Source organism: Rhipicephalus microplus, chromosome 2, assembly GCF_043290135.1.
Source record: "Rhipicephalus microplus isolate Deutch F79 chromosome 2, USDA_Rmic, whole genome shotgun sequence".
In the NCBI taxonomy this organism is placed as follows: domain Eukaryota; kingdom Metazoa; phylum Arthropoda; class Arachnida; order Ixodida; family Ixodidae; genus Rhipicephalus; species Rhipicephalus microplus.
The window spans coordinates 300,757,122-300,775,188 of record NC_134701.1 but is presented as its reverse complement, the minus strand read 5'-3'; the positions used below and the strand labels follow the sequence as shown (position 1 = coordinate 300,775,188).

At 45.4% G+C, this 18,067-nt stretch overlaps 2 protein-coding genes across 6 annotated transcripts in view; both read left to right on the top strand.

Annotated features, from left to right (window-relative positions):
- The window catches only part of LOC142783843 (bridge-like lipid transfer protein family member 1), a 91,385-nt gene extending 81,044 nt beyond the window's left edge, over positions 1-10,341 (top strand). The window contains exon 5 of the mRNA XM_075882525.1: positions 10,147-10,341. Within this exon, the coding sequence (XP_075738640.1) occupies positions 10,147-10,326 (180 nt within the window). The 3' untranslated portion in view covers positions 10,327-10,341. The remainder of the gene's footprint in view (positions 1-10,146) is intronic.
- A 38-nt stretch (positions 10,342-10,379) lies between these two features.
- Positions 10,380-18,067, top strand: part of tweek (transmembrane protein KIAA1109 homolog tweek) — a 1,194,469-nt gene continuing 1,186,781 nt past the window's right edge. For all 5 annotated transcript variants that reach the window (XM_075882507.1, XM_075882492.1, XM_075882501.1 and 2 more), the window contains exon 1: positions 10,380-10,530. In XM_075882507.1, coding sequence (XP_075738622.1) covers positions 10,410-10,530 — 121 coding nt within the window. In that variant the 5' untranslated portion in view covers positions 10,380-10,409. The remainder of the gene's footprint in view (positions 10,531-18,067) is intronic.

Sequence of the window (18,067 nt, the reverse complement as noted above, 5' to 3'; positions counted from 1 at the left end):
AAGTTATGCCTTTGTAATTGCTAAATAGCGTGCTTAGAAACAGTGTGAAATAAGTTTCACCAAAATATGACCATTAATTTACGAGAAAAAAGTAGCACGTATGTGTCCCATTGGCCCTTGAAGTTTCTTTGAAAAAGTGGGACAACACCTGTCCCATTGTCTCATGAGGGCACCAAGCTGTAATTCTTTTGCCAAATTTTTAGCACGAAAAGGCCTGATGCAAGTGGTACACAGGAACACTTAAAAACTGTGCAAAGAAAAATGTGTGGGGTACCTTATTTTCAGATCTAGTACACAATCTAGGTTAGGTTAGGGTATACCGTGCCAGGAGTCCAGGCAATTGTTGGACTGTCTTTCATGTGGAGAAGAAGGTAGACCAGCATGCACGAAGGCATGTGCATGATGCGCACCCCTTCTTTCTTTGAAGACTTAGGGCATCACCTCGCTGGCGAGCCTCTTCTTGCCTGCAAAAGGAAAAGAGATTGTGGACCCTGAAAAACAGCGTCAACCACAAGCACTGATGCACTTGTGCCAGACTGACGCAAAAAAACTGAGGTTCACAAATGTCCTGTCATTACTCCTTTGAGATTCTTTTGTTTTGTCTTTCTCTGTGTGTCAGTTCTAGAAAGAAGTATGTTTAACCTTCTTTTTTTTTTTCTGTCGTAGCTACAGTGCATCTTAGTATTTCCCAGATGTATCGAACTTGAAGGGGATCGCGAAGTAGTTCGATATATTAGTCATTCCAAATAAAAAAATATGCATGTTTAAGCCTTATATTAATGTATTGAAACTCTCGAAACTGCTTTCGGCAATTGTAATAAGCATTAATCTGATGATTCACTCACGGTATGCTTCAGAAAAAGGTGACGACTTCTTTTGCAAGTTGCTGCACTTTATTTGAAAATACAGTAAACCCTCGTTATAACAAAGTGAGCGGTACGGCAAGCCCCGCCACGGTGGTCTAGTGGCTAAGACTCGGCTGCTGACCCGCAGGTCGTGGGATCAAATCCCGGCTGTGGCGGCTGCATTTTTGATGTAGGCGGAAATGTTGTAGGCCCGTGTACTCAGATTTGGGTGCATGTTAAAGAACCCCAGGTGGTCGAAATTTCCTGAGCCCTCCACTACGGCGTCTCTCATAATTATATGGTGGTTTTGGGACGTTGAACCCCACAAATCAATCGATCAATGAGCGGGATGGTAAAAAAATTCTATATAATTGGTAATGCGATATATACGACTGCCCAATAAAAGCTCAGCAAGTACAGCTAAATCAGCCTTGACAACTTCCCAGAAGTGGTATTCAGTGAAACTAACCGTTATTCACGTGGTATTCACTAAAACAAACCATTATTCACGCACAAAAAAGTCAGCCGGCAGGCTTTGTTGGGAGCTTCGGCTGGGCGCGAGGAGTGCCTCCTTCAGTTTGTTTAGGCACCGCGAGTTGTCTGCCATGGGCCACTGTGGTGAGTCGAGCATTCGCGTTGCCCCCTTCGCGCTACCTCGGTTGTGTTTGTTATGTTGGTAAGTGTTTTGGAATATTGTGTGAAGTTGTTTTAGCATGGTAATCACTACTGATTTATTCATTAAGTGGTGATATTGTCGTTGTAGAAGTAATTGAATAAATGTGTTGTTTGGTCCTGTTTGACCACGTCTGCTGTGTTTATTCGTTCCGAGAGTGTGGTGCCACATTTTAGACCCCACAAAGTGCACTTCGGCAACAGTTCGTAAAAGAATGTTGCCTCGTTTAAGTTGTAAATGTCTCTATATCTTCATACTGCTGAAGTTGGGCGCTCAGCCGATACTTGCGCCATCCGTCCACAACGTCGCGGTCCACAGCTGCACTTTCCCCAAAAATCGATTTTGAAGACACACCGTGCCATCTTTTGAAACATTCAAGCCAGCTGTTGCTGCACTTAAAATCTTGCTTGCCCATTTGGGTGGCTAGGGCTTCTGCTTTTGTGGTCTGTGCAGGCCCATTTACAGGAAGGTTTTCACTGCTAGCATTATTCAGCCATTCAAGAAGCGCTCTTTATACTTGGGATACATAGAATCACGGTTGCGCTTTCGTTTGGCTGAGAAACTCTTCTTGAAGCTGCCCAGAACGGCATTATTCTTCAGAACAGATGACAACAGTTCACCTCACATATCAGTTGAACTTCCTGCTCCCATGTGAGGCACTTCTGTGCGGACTGTGAGTGACATACTAAGCCGAAACCAGCCAATCAGTTGGAAATAGGGTGCGCCCGCTCCAAGATCAGTGCGACGAGTCTGAGTGAAGCCTTAGACGCTGATGCGTGGAGACGTGCCTAGCCATGTATTTCTGAGCCGTGCGTTGTAAGAAATAGTTTGATCAGTTTAGAGTTTTTTTTGACCGGCAGAAGCCTCACATTTGGCGCAGTCGACGATGGACTTTTTCTAAGATAGCCAGCCATGGGAACACAGGAACGCTGGTCAGTACCCTTCGCCTTTTCGACCGTGTTTGCGACCACAGTCTGGCGAGCGTCACCTGACGGTGCATCATGCTAATTAATTGTGAAGAGCTTGATTACGCGAGGCTACTGCATTTCAGAGACGGCCTAATCCGTGATGAACTGACTCGTGACGAATTAGACAGCACGGGTACTAAAGAACTCTTTCAGCGTCTCGAAGCCGACATTCGGCAACGTCGCAGCCAAGCATCGCTAGCCTGAGGCCACCGGCAACGCGCGTTTGCCCTTTGATACCGCAACGCTCGAAAACCTGACTCTTCTGTTTCAGCAGCTCTCACGCCCCTCGCCAACAATTACTACGCTGCCTGACTTGTCCTCGTCCATAGCGTACTTCGGCGATTCTCCAGTGCAAAATCTTACAGCATGAATCACTGACATCTGCCGTGTGCAACAGCTTGCCGCATGGGACGACGCTACAACATGCCTTATTGCCACAAGTAAACTCAAAGGCCCAGCTCTAAATTCGCATCTTGCTTTTGGGCATAATAATTTGACTTGGGAAACGTGGAGCGTGGCTTTAAAGGAGACATTTTTGTCGAAGCTGACTGTTCAAGGGGCAGGAACACGTCATCGGGATTAGACGGGACCCAGGTAAGAACCTACAAGTGTACGCTTACGCGAAGCTACGGAAGATTGAAAATTGCCCTGTAATGCTTTCCGACGCCCAGAAAATTGACTATCTACTGCAAGGCCACAACGAGCCGCATGTTATTGCAGCCATTGCGGCTAATTGACCTTTGACGATAGGAGACTTCATATCCACATGCACAAGCCTGGACAAGTGCACTCATCATATTCAGCACAGGGCAAGTGCACAACCACCGGTATGCCATAGCCTTCACTGCAGGCACTTCGAAATGGCAATTTAGAACATAAGCATCACAGTTTCCACCAGCCAGTGCCTACAACGGCTACAACAGCACAGCGAAGACAACGCATTTCTGACTTACCCAGAGAACAACAGGAACAATGTTATGAAGCGTTTTCCACGTGCTATGGGGCTCCAGCCTTCTGTAGTGGTCAAGACATAACTCAAGCGGTCTGCTACAAGTGCAAACAGTTGGGGCATTTGGCAGCAGCATGTTCTTCGCGTACTAAGTCACCAAGGATCCAATCGTCCCTCACCTTTGGCGCTGGACAGCCACAGGCTCTGCATATTTTGCCTGGAACACTAGAAGGTGCGCAACAGCTGCGACAATTTTTTACAGCGTCCGTTACAAGAATCTGACAGCAAGACGCTTACCCAGACTCTGGTTCGAAAGTCACATTGATTTCCAAAGACATCCTTTCCTCTATCATGCTGTTGCCATGGGCCAATCAACCTCTGTTCATTGTTGAAGGGAGTACAGCATTACCGGTTGCGTCAGCCCTCTTGAAAATAACTATTGGCCCTATCTCTGGTGTGGTAGAGGCAGCAGTTTTGGAAAACTACGCTCTTCCACTTATCCTGGGTGAAGACTAGTTTGCGGCAGCGCAAACTCACTTGAACTTTCTGCCACCGCAACCTACGCAGCTACAACACCCAGCCATGGGTGTGACACTCCTAGCCACTCAGCGTCTCGCCTCGCAAATGGCCAACGCTGTCATTTTAGCCCATTCAAAGCCTTTCCCGCCGGCTAAACAATCATAAGACTGCCTGCAATGAGAGTCATTCCCAATGACAATAGAGCCTCGTTGACAAGCTTTTGCCACAACCACACTGTCACTGAACCAAACTTCTGTCGTGCCACTAGGCTGCACTACCATGCCTGTAACCGTCCACACCGACCTGCCACCAGTCATTACGACGAAAAAGGAACCCCCTTAACTTCCTATATCTGCTAGTTAATCACAAGTTAGCACTTGACACGAGTGCATATATATCTCCTCTGTCCACTAGGCATACGTGTCATCATCACGCCTATTCTTTAACCCCGTATTTTGCCAAAAGCAATGCATTTAAATTTTCTTTTTTTCCACATACTGTGTCAGAGTGGAACTGTCTGTCTGATCTCAGCCAACTTTCTGTTGTTTAGAGCTTGAATAGGCACTGTCAATTTGTGTTCTGTTTCTTTTTACGTAATATATTGCCATGTTAAATTTTGTGTGTTCTGTTAGTACAAGTTTTCAATTCTATTTTTCGTGATATATTCTTATGTTATCACATGTGTTTTTGTAGTTATATCCTGTCTCTTGTACCTGTTCAGCTTCTACCAGTTCTTGGTCTGCAGTATTAAATAAATAAATAAATAAACTTAGGTCGTGAGATCTCCCCTGAACATAACTCGGTCATTGCTGACAATCTGGTTAGGAGTAACCATAATGTGCCTAACCAACAAGTAGCCAAGGTATTGAACAGGCCATTATTTGTGCCGAAACACATGTGTGAACCTAGACCAGTTGAACCTCCTGAAGTGACGACCCTTCGGACTTTACAACACCGATCAACGTCAAAGTAAATCAGAAGAGCGCCCCGCTGCGGTGGTCTAGTGGCTAAGGTACTCGGATGCTGACCCGCAGGTCGCAGGTTCAAATCCCGGCTGCGGCGGCTGCATTTCCGATGGAGGCGGCAATGTTGTAGGGCCGTGTACTCAGATTTGGGTGCACGTTAAAGAACCCCAGGTGGTCAAAATTTCCGGAGCCCTCCAATACGCCGTCTCTCATAATCATATGGTGGTTTTGGGACGTTAAACCCCACAAATCTATCTAAATCAGAAGAGCAAACCAGAGCCGGTGAAGTTTGAAAGAACGATTTCCATTATGACGTCTAATACCACCGAAAACTCAAGCTATGGGGCATCTGAACTGAGCATTCCAGCGTACTTTTCACTGAAGCCCAGAGAATAGCACGTGAAGCGTATGAAAGATCCTCAACAGCGTCGAAGTCGCACAGGTGCTATCTATTTGCTCTCCTTCCTGGCGGCCCTCTTGTGTCGTTTGGCTGTGACAGATATTCTTGAAGTCAAGGATTAAATTCGTGGATGTACAGCTACCAGCAAGAAAATTGTTTCTATCGCAATCATTACACGCAAACGTGAGTCTGCACATCAACATGCTCATCGAGGTGTGTCCCCTTGTCATGATTTCTGCTGCTCTGCATGTTTAAAACATGCTTCGCAAATAGCAACACATGTAGCTGTAGTTGAAAGCTAGAAAATACGCTACTGCAGCAACATTATTATTATTCTCCACAGAGATCACTGTGGGAGAAGCATGTAAACGCTTTGTCTGAGCCAGATGCCTTTATTGCCAGTGAGATGCCCTCTACTCTAGTCTAAGAAGAGGCTACCAGGAGGAACTTCGACTAGCCGCAGCCCAAACACCTTGAGAGCTTGCGTCAGCTTCTCCTCACTCACAAAAGTTGTGCTTTACAGTGCCTGTCGACACCACGTGAGACCAAGGGGCTTGGTCTTCCGGGGAGAGGTGAAATGTGAGTGACATACTAAGCGGAAATCATCCAATCAGTCGGCAACAGTGTGTTCCCGCTCGAGATCAGTGCAACGAGCGTGAGTGAAGCCTCTGACGCTGATGCGGGGAGACGTGCCTAGCCATGTATTTTTGAGCCGTGTGTTGTAATAAATAGTTTAGTTTTTTTTTAACCAGCACCAGCGTCACAGGGTACCGGGAGGGCTATTTTCACTTGACGAGTCAGTAAACACTCACGATGTGCACAATAATGTCATGGGTTTACACATACCTCGCTCACCACACGTGCACAGCATCTTCCAAACAGGGATGGGAGAAATCCTGTGGCCAAGGCTTCGTACCGATCATGGGACACCACTGGCGTAGCTAGCGTTAGTAGCGGTGAGTACCCGGCTAAAGTGCTTTCATGCACTTGTTCACCTTTGGGTACATCGAGGCACTCTACAGCTGGCATGTTAGAGAGCGCCACCGACGGTCACCTCCGAACCAGAGTAGAACGCGGAGGGGGAGGGTAAAATTTGTGCCTCGGAAAGTCTCATGGCGTCTGCAGTAGCGCGCTTTAGCCTGGCAATGCAAGCGCGAATATCACTCGCTCAGCGCAGAAAAAGCCTCTTGGTGTGGAACGAGGATGAAAAAAGTGCGCAGGCACTTTGGCGGCATCGTTGCTCGCTTGACTGCGCTGTCGTGAGTATGATTTCGCAACTTGTTACTTCGCTCTAAGCATCGCAAGCTGTCAACATGCTTTGAGTAATCTGGTCTAAAATACACGTATTGGGGTCGGGCCCGCGTGACACTGTGTTAAAAGGGATAATTCAAATTAAGCAACTTCGTCGTAACGAGTGTTTACTGTACCCTTCAGACTTGTTTGACTTCTAGCACACTGTCTAGTTCATCAATAAATGAATAAAAGTTATCCTCATTAATTGAGCATTGAAACTTTAAAAATAACCAACTTCAGCAGCTTCAGCCACAATAGTGGGGATTGACGGTGAGCGTCGATGCAAGCTCTGTAGGGCGGAAAAACATTCAGCAGTGTCGTTATCATCTTCATAACCGCGCGGGCCCACTTCTGCGGCACCGGCAATGTTAGCCATGAGATCAGCATCGATGTCAGAAACGGCAACGTCCTACACCTGAACTGATGAAGTCACATTCTGTACTACCGTTTGAGGTGGTGCCTGGAAAGTAGCGAAATTCACCGAGGCACGATACACCGTTGTCAGGTGACATGACACACTCATTATCACTTTTCACTATAGCCCACCAGGAAACTTCGTGACGGTGCCTTGCTTGATGTCGTTCCAAACACAAATCATTGTTATCATTTCGAACGATGCAATGTTTAGTTCTACTCCGGATGGAAGATTCGGCAGTAACGAAGCACGAAATACTGAAGTGCGCAAGCCGTAATTGATGACGTTGGCCACAAAAAACAGACTGCCATGTATTCCATCATTGATATCTTGTCAATGGGGATGGCACTAGGTACTTTGTAGTACCAAGCGAAAAGAAAAAAAAAGTAGCAATCTATGACCGAAAGCATCGTAAATATGTTGCAAAGTTGCTGATCTCAAAGGCCATGCTTTTCGGGCCTGCATGCCATCATGCACAAACAGACAGTGAAGGGAATGCGGGGCATTGCTATGAGACTGTCGAGTCACTTCGAATTCATGTGATTTTGGTGCCCTCGGCAATTAGCACCTCCGGAAACACCGTGTAAACTCGTTAACACCTCTAGGAAATCGCGCATCAGGTGCCAGTGCACTGCGAAACGGTGTGCAACCAACCAATTACACCGTGTTTTAGTTATCTGTGCGCTAGGAGGCATTGAAACTTGATAGAATGCAGCTTGATAGAATGCGTGCGTGTGCGTGCGTGTGTCTGTGTCTGTATGTATATATGCGCGTGTGTGTGTATGTGTGCATGTGTGTGTGTGTGTCTGTATGTGTGTGTGCACATATGTATGTGTGTGTGTATGTGTGTGCATGTATGTGTGTACATGTATGTATGTGTGTATGTATGTATATACATATGTACGTATGTATGTATGTGTGTGTATGTATGTATGTATGTATATATGTATGTGTATGTGTGTGTGTATGTATGTATGCGTGTGTATGTATGTATGTATGTATGTGTGTGTGTGTGTGTGTATGTGTGTGTGTGAAACTTTGCTGACAGTGGTTCTTGCTTGTAATTTTTGTGATTGACAGGAGTTCTTGCTGAGCTTGCCGACCAGCTAGTGAGTTGCCATCTAATCACACAAGCTTCAATAAGGAGCCTTCGCACGATGGCACAAATACCGGTGTGCAGTTCCAGCTTCTCTACAAAAGATTGTTTTGCAATACTAAATCACTGCTGTACAGCAGCAACAATGTCAGTCGCAACATTTTTGTGGAACAATGTGTATATAGGCAGGCTTACATAGAGTGCATAAAGCTGCTCTTACCTTTCTTATTCTTCTTATTGTTCTAATTGCTGGCATAAACTAGTAATTATCTAAATACTCACACAATCAATTTGCAATCAATTTTCTTAAATGAGAGGACATGTGCACCTTAGAAACTTCCAGGCTTATTGTATTGTCATGTGGTGGGGACTATGAAGAAAGTGGTCGTCACTGGTAGAAATGCAACTAATCAGCTAATTTTTGCCCGTAAAAGTAAGTAATTCAAAGTACAAGCAAAGCGCACTGTACTCTGACAGCAGTAAACAGTGTTGTCAGCCTTCAGTAATCTTATCAACAGAACACGTCTTGTACTTCTACAGCATTGATCGCACGCTCAACCGTTATCGCTGGTGCATGCGAGAGTTCGCAAATTCACAAGAGTAAGTGTACGGCGCTTCATCTGAATTATATTTTTTCAGTTTTTACGTACTAGACCTATGATATAATTTTGCAGACCGCCGAAGGGGAGAGCTCCGGAAATTTCGACCATGTGGTGTTCCTTAACATGCAATGAAATCTAAGTGCATGCTTTTTAGCATTTCAACTCCGTCGGCATGAGGCCACCAAAGCCGAATTCGCGCGTAATCTTAGCAGCACAATCTGGAACAATCTCGAAGTTTACGGAATATTGCTGGTGGGTTGCATCGAGCGGTCTTCAGTTTCTGTGACTTAGACCTGATCACACCAAATTAAAAAAGAAAGTGCAGGACAACGCCTCTATTCACGCTGTTGCTACAATTCCCTGGCAATTAGTAACAGCTATAAAAAATTGGGAGGTCTAAAAAAGGCAAACATTTATAATTAAAATAGAAATGCTGTTCTGTTTCAAGCATTGGTGGTGAATCGCTATGAGAATTAAGCCATAGCTGTTAGAAGTGCCACCTGTACTGTGCATCTAGAGAGTGGCATTAGAATTTGTGCGGCGCTTGCAAGTAGCTAAGGGTAAGTGTCATGGTTCTCACAAAACTAGAGAGGGAATAAATCTAGAAAACAAAAAACACATGGGCAAGCACTGGAAGGTAGTTTCTTTTGAGACTATGCGAGCTCTGTCGTGTTGCTCTGTTTTTTGAAAGGTGTTGCTCTGCTCACCTGATAGCCTGCACTGACTGGTGGAGTCTGATGTAAATATAAAATGATGTGACTGCTCTTTATTTCATTGAGGTGGCTTAGTGGCACCATTACTAGCTTGAGGATCAACGTTCAGTCAGTGATTAATGTTTCACTCAGTGTAGCATTGCGACTGCAGTATCTTGAATTTTGAGATGCACACTACATTATCGAATGTAACCAAAGTACAAATACAGATACTCGTCTTGCGAGACAAATCGCAATACAGATATCAGATACGCAAAGAGTATTTAAGATAGTATCTGAGATAGTACATGTATTTTTCATACTGCCCAGCCTTAGATATACATGTGCAACAGTTCCATACTTTTGTATGGGAAATTCAAGGGGATTCAACATAGCAATTAATTTGATATATTCAAGTTCGATAAGCTTGGAATTGATTGTATCAGTATGTCATTTTCTGGCTCATCATGTCGTATGAAGCGTGCACCCATAGGCGCAGGCATATGTGCATCATTCTGTGAACTTCTAAAGCTGTATTCAACTATCAGTGTGCCTTGCTTCATGCAAATATCATGTTTCGTGTACTTGTAAAGTTACAAAAAACTTCACTTCGGACGGAACAAGGTGTGCTCCTTAACTGTTCCAGTGCGAACCATTCAGACTGGTAACACTTTTTACTGCTATTCCTGGTAGCAATTAAAAGTCATGGTGATAATTCTGTCATTTCAGCTGGAAGTATCAACTGGCCGCTTGGTGTTCGGAAACCGCTTGCTCCCGACAACAATTTCGATTCGTTTTGAGGAAGGTCATGCTATATACAAGACCAGAGCTGCTGCATCCAGGATTGACTTATTTCAGCACACACTTGACTGCCGACTTGACAGTTTCAAGGCAAGTGTTTTGAATTAAATAAGCCCTGTGAGCCTTGGATGCAAGGCTCCTGTCCCTCCTATCCAGTGTATATTCTATGAAAAGTTTTGTGTTACTAGGTTATGCTGGCCCCCAGCCCAAAGTACATTGGTGTACCAGATGAGCCACCTCGTTTCATGGGTGAAGGCTTCGTTGTGCTGCAGTCAAACAGAGTTCACCTGTTCTACTATCAGGACGAAGCAGGTGGGTACACTAGGTAGCCTTCACAAGATGTTCCGGAATTTATTGCTAAAGCATGGGTGCAACAGCTGTGCCAATTGCGCCAATTTGATACAATTCCCCATTTTTGTGCCGAGCTGCACCAAAACACTGAGATTTACTGAAATTGGGCCATGCTGCGCTAAAATGTCTGGACATCTTCAAAATTTTCACAGTGGCGCTAGTTTAAGCTAGAAATTGAGGCCACGTTGGCTACTTGTAGTTTTTTTCAATCAATCCAGGGATCCAGGCACGCAGACCCTAATTAATGGTGTATTTTGTTATACTCATTAGGTTGGAACACTCGTGAACGAGCAGATGAAGTAACAACGCTGTGCGGCCGCTGATATTGGTTCGCTGACCACTGCAGATCTCTATCGGTGGTACGACGCAACTTCAAGACAAAATGCGTTGCCGTATCCACCAATGCTTCGCAGGAAATATAAATTTCCTGGTCAGGAAACGCGTCTATGGCACGTTAGGAACTAAAGGTGAAAGCAAATGCCGCTTTGCTGCTTTTACTGTGTGGTGCTGCGAACGATGGCGTTGCAACAGCCACACCGCCTGGACACAGCTACGCGCACCGATTCAGGTGGCCGTGCAACAGCACATGCAATAGGTATCCGCAGCTGTCGCTGGGCCACGGCTGGGTTAACGGGTGTGTGCTGTTGTTACTTTTATCTAGTCAAACACACCTTGCAAGCGAGCCGAGTTGTGCCCTAAATCTAACCTCATCGTTAAAAAAAGGGGGGGAAAGGGGGGGTGTAGCGGTATAAAAATTTCTTGGCCTTGTTCTTATCTGTACAGAACGCCACCTGTGCCGCAGTACACTGGTGTCCCGCAGAAAAGCGTTTTAAGCTTTCGAAGGGGCTGGTAGCACCAGTCGTGGGACACAGCACTGATTAATTACTCATACATGTATACGCCACATAATTATGAGTACTAACATGATCATTATCACGATCATCATCATCATCATCAGCCGTACTATGTCTACTGCAGTATAAAAGCCTCTCGCGTGTTCTGCCAGTCAACTCGGTCCTGGGCTTGCTGCTGCCAATTTATACCCGCAAACTTCTTAATCTCATCTGCCCACCTAACTTTCTGTCTCCCCCTAACCCACTTGCCTTCTCTGAGAATCCAGTTAGTTACCCTTAATGACCAGCGGTTATCCTGCCTACATGCTACATGCCCGACCGATGTCCATTTCCTCTTCTTGATTTCAACTATGATATCCTTAACCCCGGTTTGTTTCCTAATCGAATCTGCTCTCTTCTTGTCTCTTAAGGTTACAGCTACCATTTTCCTTTCCATTGCTCGCTGCGTTTTCCTCAATTTAAGCTGTACCCTCTTTGTAAGTCTCCAGGTTTCTGCTCTGTATCTAAGTACCGGCAAGATGCAGCTGTTATATACCTTTCTCTTTAGCGATAGTGGCAATCTACCTGTCATAATATGAGAGTGCTTGCCAAATGTGCTCCACCCCGTTCTTATTCTTTTAGTTACTTTAGTCTCGTGGTTTGGCTCCGCGGTTATTTCCTGTCCTAAGTAGACATAGTCTTTTACAACTTCAAGTGCACTGCTACGTATCCCAAAGCGCTATTCTCTTCTGAGGTTGCTGTACATTACTTTCGTTTTCTGCAGATTAATTTTAAGACCTACTTTTCTGCTCTCTTTGTCTAACTCTATAATCACGAGTTGCAATTCGTCCCCTGAATTACTCAGCAATGCAATGTCATCAACGAAGCGCAGGTTACAAAGGTACTCGCCATTAACTGTTATGCCTTACTGTTCCCATTCTATGTCTCTGAAAACCGCCTGTAAGCACGCAGTAAATAGCATTGGGGAGATTGCATATGGCAGCGATGGTATAGTGGTTAGAGCATCAGCCTTGCATGCATGAGGTCCGTGGTTCGAATCCCGGTGCTGTGCAGTTCCCAACCGGATTAAAAAAAAGAAGTCTACATGGTGATGGGACTGCATTAAGAGGCCTGGGGTGCAGCCTCACTGGTGACCACTGCCGGTAACACACTCCCTCACAAGAGGATTGGCCACCCTTGTGCAGTATCTGGCCACTACCTTCCACATGCATACGTCGATTAACATGATCGTTGTTGTCCGAAAATGTTACTATCACTTAGGGCGGTGTATGACACTTCTACTGCCCTAAATAATCAAACAAAACTGTGCGCCATTTTTTTTTCGCCACCCCTACTCCTCAGTTTTATGAATCTTGACTGCACCTCAACGCAGTCATCTAACCCCCTAATCTTTGCGATGCAGACAATCTTCCGTATGATCACCAGCCAGCTACTGCTGACCTCGGTGCGCATCTTTGCCGGTGCGTCATCGGGGTGCGCACTGCCGTGCTTTGCAGCGGCGTCAGGATACTACTACCTGTCGCTCGTCAACAGTCGACCTAGGATGACCGTGCCACCAGGGGGGCAGTGGCTACCGGAACCCAAAGCATTGTGGACGGCCACATCATCATCGACGTCAACAGCCCCGCTGCATATAAAAGCGCACCCGCCACCGGCACCGTCCCGTGGGCTTTGTGACTGCACCTCAACGCAGCCATCTAACCCGCTAATCTTTGCGATGCAGACGATCTTCCGTATGATCACCAGCCAGCTACTGCTGACCTCGATGCGCATCTTTGCCGGTGCGTCACCAAGGTGCGCACTGTCGTGCTTCGCAGCGGCATCAGTATGCTACCACCTGTCGCTCGTCAACAGTCGACCTGGGATGATCGTGCCGCCAGGGGGGCAGAGGCTACCGGAACCCAAAGCATTGTGGACGGCCACATCATCATCGACGTCAACAGCCCCGCTGCATATAAAAGCGCACCCGCCACCGGCACCGCCCCGTGGGCTCTGTGACTGCACCACAACGCAGCCATCTAACCCGCTAATCTTTGCGATGCAGGTTAGTAAATCCTATGCGCTGTTTGCAAAAAAAAACTAGCAATTACGTCTTGGTGCAGTTGCCGAGCCCACGGTGCTGTCTCGCCATTGCCGCCGAATGTGTTTCCGTTATTCATTTCTTGTTGATGTTGTCAGGAGATGTGGAAACTAACCCTGGCCCTGGCGGAAATGATGCTGTGTTGACAGAACTTCAGAAAATAGCCCCAGGCCAATCCAAAGTAATTACCGAAGTACAGGGCCTTAAATCTCAGCTAAACACAACTGATAGAACATTAACGGATTCATGCAAACGGATGACCGACCTAGAAGCACACTACCAGGCCCTTATTCCTATCCGAAACAACATCAAAAAGATGCGGGCAGACACAAGCAGCATGTCTCACAAGATCGAGGAGTTAGAAGACCGCCTAGACGACGCGGAATATCGATCACGTTGAAATAACCTCATCTTTTGTGGCATCTCCGACCCTACTGACAGCGAAACATGGAACGATGCCGAAAAAATAATTATCGATTTTTGCCATAATAATCTAGGAATAACCGTAGAACCTCATGACTTTGAAAGAGCTCATCGCCTTGGTCGTCACTCGCTCGGTAGAAATCGTCCCATAATCGTAAAATTCGCATGTTTAAAAACAAAGGACTGGATCCTATCAAATGGCCGGAAATTGAGAAATATTAACTTTAGCATTGGAGAGGACTTTTCGCTCTCCGTTCGACACGTGCGAAAACAATTAATAGCATTTGCCAAGGCTAAATCTGCTAAGTTCTCGTTGCGGTATAAAACCCTGCACATCGGTCCAAAACGTTATATTTTTGATAAATTGTCTAGCACACTTAAAGAAATCGCATAGCAATCGTCCTGTCACCATGTACCTACAAACCGACAGCGCCCGGCACTTGCCAAACCACTCTCATTTTCCGTGATATTTACTAACATCTGCAGTTTCCTTCCAAAGCGCGAACTCTTATCGAACATTGTTTTGTCATCCGGAAGCAATATACTGGTACTAACTGAAACTTGGCTCAACGATAACGTTTCGGACGCTGAAATTCTGACTGACTTGCCTGAATTCCGCGTGTATCGTAGCGACCGAAAGTGTACTCGAGGGGGTGGTGTTCTGGTCACAATTCACCGAGATATATTATGTTCCGTTGTACACGTCACATCCGACATTGAATCATTATGGCTCATTTGTCACGCTCCTCCCCTAACAGTACTTTTTGGCGTTTGTTATAGGCCACCGCATACTAATCCAGACTTCTGTAGGCACCTAAACAATAGCCTAAGGCAACTTGTTGCCACTTACTCCAATGCTCGCATCCTTCTCTTTGGTGACTTCAATTACCCGAACATCCAATGGCATAACCTAGGCATTTCCTCATTATTATGTCATGCAGAGGCTGAAAACTTCATTGACGTATGTTTAAATTTTAACCTGAGTCAGTTAGTCTCGGAACCAACACGCGTTACGCAAGAAATGGCAAACATCCTAGACCTAATACTAACTAACAGTCCTGGGAACCTTTCATCTGTTAGTTATCTCCCACAAATCAGCGACCATAAAATCATACATGCCCTATTCTCATTCAGTTCCGCTCCAAAGTACACATCCACAAAAACAATATGCCTTTACGACAAGGGAAACTACGATGCAATAACTGAAGACCTTAACACCTTTTTTTCGGAGTACAAATCAGTGTTTCCCACTCGCACAGTACATGAAAACTGGTCGATATTCAAAAATAAATTAAGTGTGCTCACTAACATGTTCATTCGGAGGGTTACCTTTCATACTAATCACAATAAGCCATGGTTTTCTGTACGTTTAAAACGGCTGGAAAATAAAAAGAAACGGCTGTTCCGTTCGGCCAAACGCCGTGACACCCGGAGTGATTGGGATAAATACTCCGATGTTGAAAACTCAAATCTAGTTGAGATCCGGAACGCCAAGCATACATTTTATCACGATGACTTACCAAAGCTACTAAATAGCAACCCCAGAAAATTTTGGCAACTTTTAAATCCAAAGCAGACTCACGACATCACACTAACGACGCGCACGAACCAGTGACAGACCATGAATGTGGGGAAATATTTAACACCGCATTCGCATCTGTCTTTACTCAAGAACTTGACGCACCTTCACAGTCACCATCAGTTAACATCGAAGCTTTCATGCCAAATATCTTGTTTTTTGAAGAAGGCATTGCGTCCGTAATCGGTAACATGAAGCTGTCATCATCAGCCGGTATGGACTCAATTAATTCTAAGTTACTGATGAATAGTAAATTCATTTGTGCCGCCTATTTATCTTTGATTTTTTCACAGTCACTCACCTCAGGAATCGTTCCAGATGTCTGGAAAACGGGGAAGGTCGTTCCAGTGTACAAATCAGGTAACAGAGACTCATCCTTGAACTACCGCCCCATTTCATTAACTAGTGTACCCTGTAAAATCATGGAACACGTCATTTACTCTCAAATCGCAAGTTTCTTGGACTCGTGTAATTTTTTTCATCGATCGCAACACAGATTTCGTAAAGGTCTCTCCTGCGAAACGCTCTTTCTTCACGACTTGCACACTAACCTAGACCGTAACATGCAGGCTGATGTAATTTTTCTAGACTATGCAAAAGCTTTCGATAAAGTTCTTCACCGCCGCTTTTTGCTAAAACTTTCACACCTGCACCTAGACCCTAACATTCTTCGTTGGATTGAACAGTTTCTCACTAACCGTTCTCAGTCAGCCTTTGTTAATGGCCACCTATCTCTCTCCCTGTCACATCAGGCGTGCCCCAAGGATCTGTCCTTGGTCCCCTTCTATTCCTAATATATATTAACGACTTGCCCGATCATGTATCCTGCAGCATTCGCATGTTTGCGGACGACTGTGCCATTTATCACACTATCAGTAACCAGCATGATCACCAGTATCTCCAAACCAATCTTAACAACGTGCTTAATTGGTGTAACACATGGTTAATGGCCCTTAATCCTTCTAAATGTAAACTTGTGTTCTTTTCCCGTCGCCACAGCCCATATCGCTTCCAGTATTCCGTCGTTAACACCGCAATTGAATCAGTACCATCTTATAAATATCTTGGAATAACCCTGTCTTATGATTTATCATGGCGTACCCACATCGCTAATGTAGTTTCAGCATCTAATAAAGCACTTGGTTTTCTCAAACACCATCTCCGCCTAGCCCCCCTACATGTAAAATTACTTGCGTACAAATCTTTCATCAGACCGAAATTAGAATATGCATCTGCCATATGGAGCCCACATCAAGCATATTTGATCAAAGCATTAGAAGCGGTACAAAACCGTGCTGCCAGATTCATTCACTCATCTTACTCATACGATATCAGTATTTCATCTTTGAAAGCGAAATATAGACTGCCACCCCTTTCTTTGCGCCGCCGCACTGCAACTCTCGTGCTTTATCACAAATTATTTCATTCTTCCCTCAATCAGCCACCTTATATAACAGCCGCAGCACGCATATCTCATCGAATCGGTCATCTATTTCAGGTTTCCCGCCCATCATCGCGCACCACTGCTTTTTCTGCCTTGTTCTTTTTTCGAGCAGCCACGGACTGGAACGGCCTCCCCCGGGACATCGCCAACATCGCCTCATCATCTGCCTTTCAAGACCGTATTATTGATCATCTTCAATGCTAAAACAACTTTTACTGCTTATTGTTAACCTAAATAAAACCCCACCCCTTATATAATGCCCCTCCTAGAAAGGGGGGGCCTTTAAGATAATAAACTGAACTGAACTGAAACTGAACTAATCACAAGGTCGCCAGCTTGGCAGATCCACATCTAAATACTGGTTCATCAAAGATTTTGATAGGTTTGGCAAATGCTAATGTGTTGCTGAATAGGGTGGTTCAAAGTACTACAGTCGAATCTTGATAATTCGAACTCGAAGGGGCCCGAAAATTTGTTCGAATTGAAAGAAGTTCGAAGTAATGAAGGCTAAATTAACGGAAGGCTCTCCATGCAGTGGCGCAAGTGCATTGAGCTAACACACGAGGGGGAGGTTTCAGAAGACTTTCACAAATCACAGGACATCCGTCATTAATTAATCCGACATCCGTCACAGGACATCCGTCATTAATATTTATTCACAAATCACAGGACATCCGTCATTAATTGAGGTAATCGGTGATGCGTGTCTGCACACGTTTGCCTTGCAGCGAGTCAATCAATTTCGCATGCAGGTTGCAAAGCATTTCTACTTTGGCTTCAGCATTCTCCTGGCAAGAGAAGTTGCGAGCGGAAATGTCCAGCGCCGACACTTTCTACAGACGGTGGTGGTAGTGGTTAGAAGAAGAGAAAGGCACCTAATTTCTGCAGCCCGGTAGGGACCACGGCACTGTGGACAACGACTGTGTAGTGGAGCCTCCCGCTCTCTGCTACGCCGCTGCATCATGGCCAGCACGTGACGAGAAAGTAAGAGCGTCTCCACGCGGAGAGGAGCAGATCGGCATTTGAGAAAAAACCAACACTCCACGGCAGCTTTTTATTTTTGCTCTCTTTGCGCGCGTGTTGAAAGGAGAAGGGGTTACGTGGCAGGGACAAGAAAG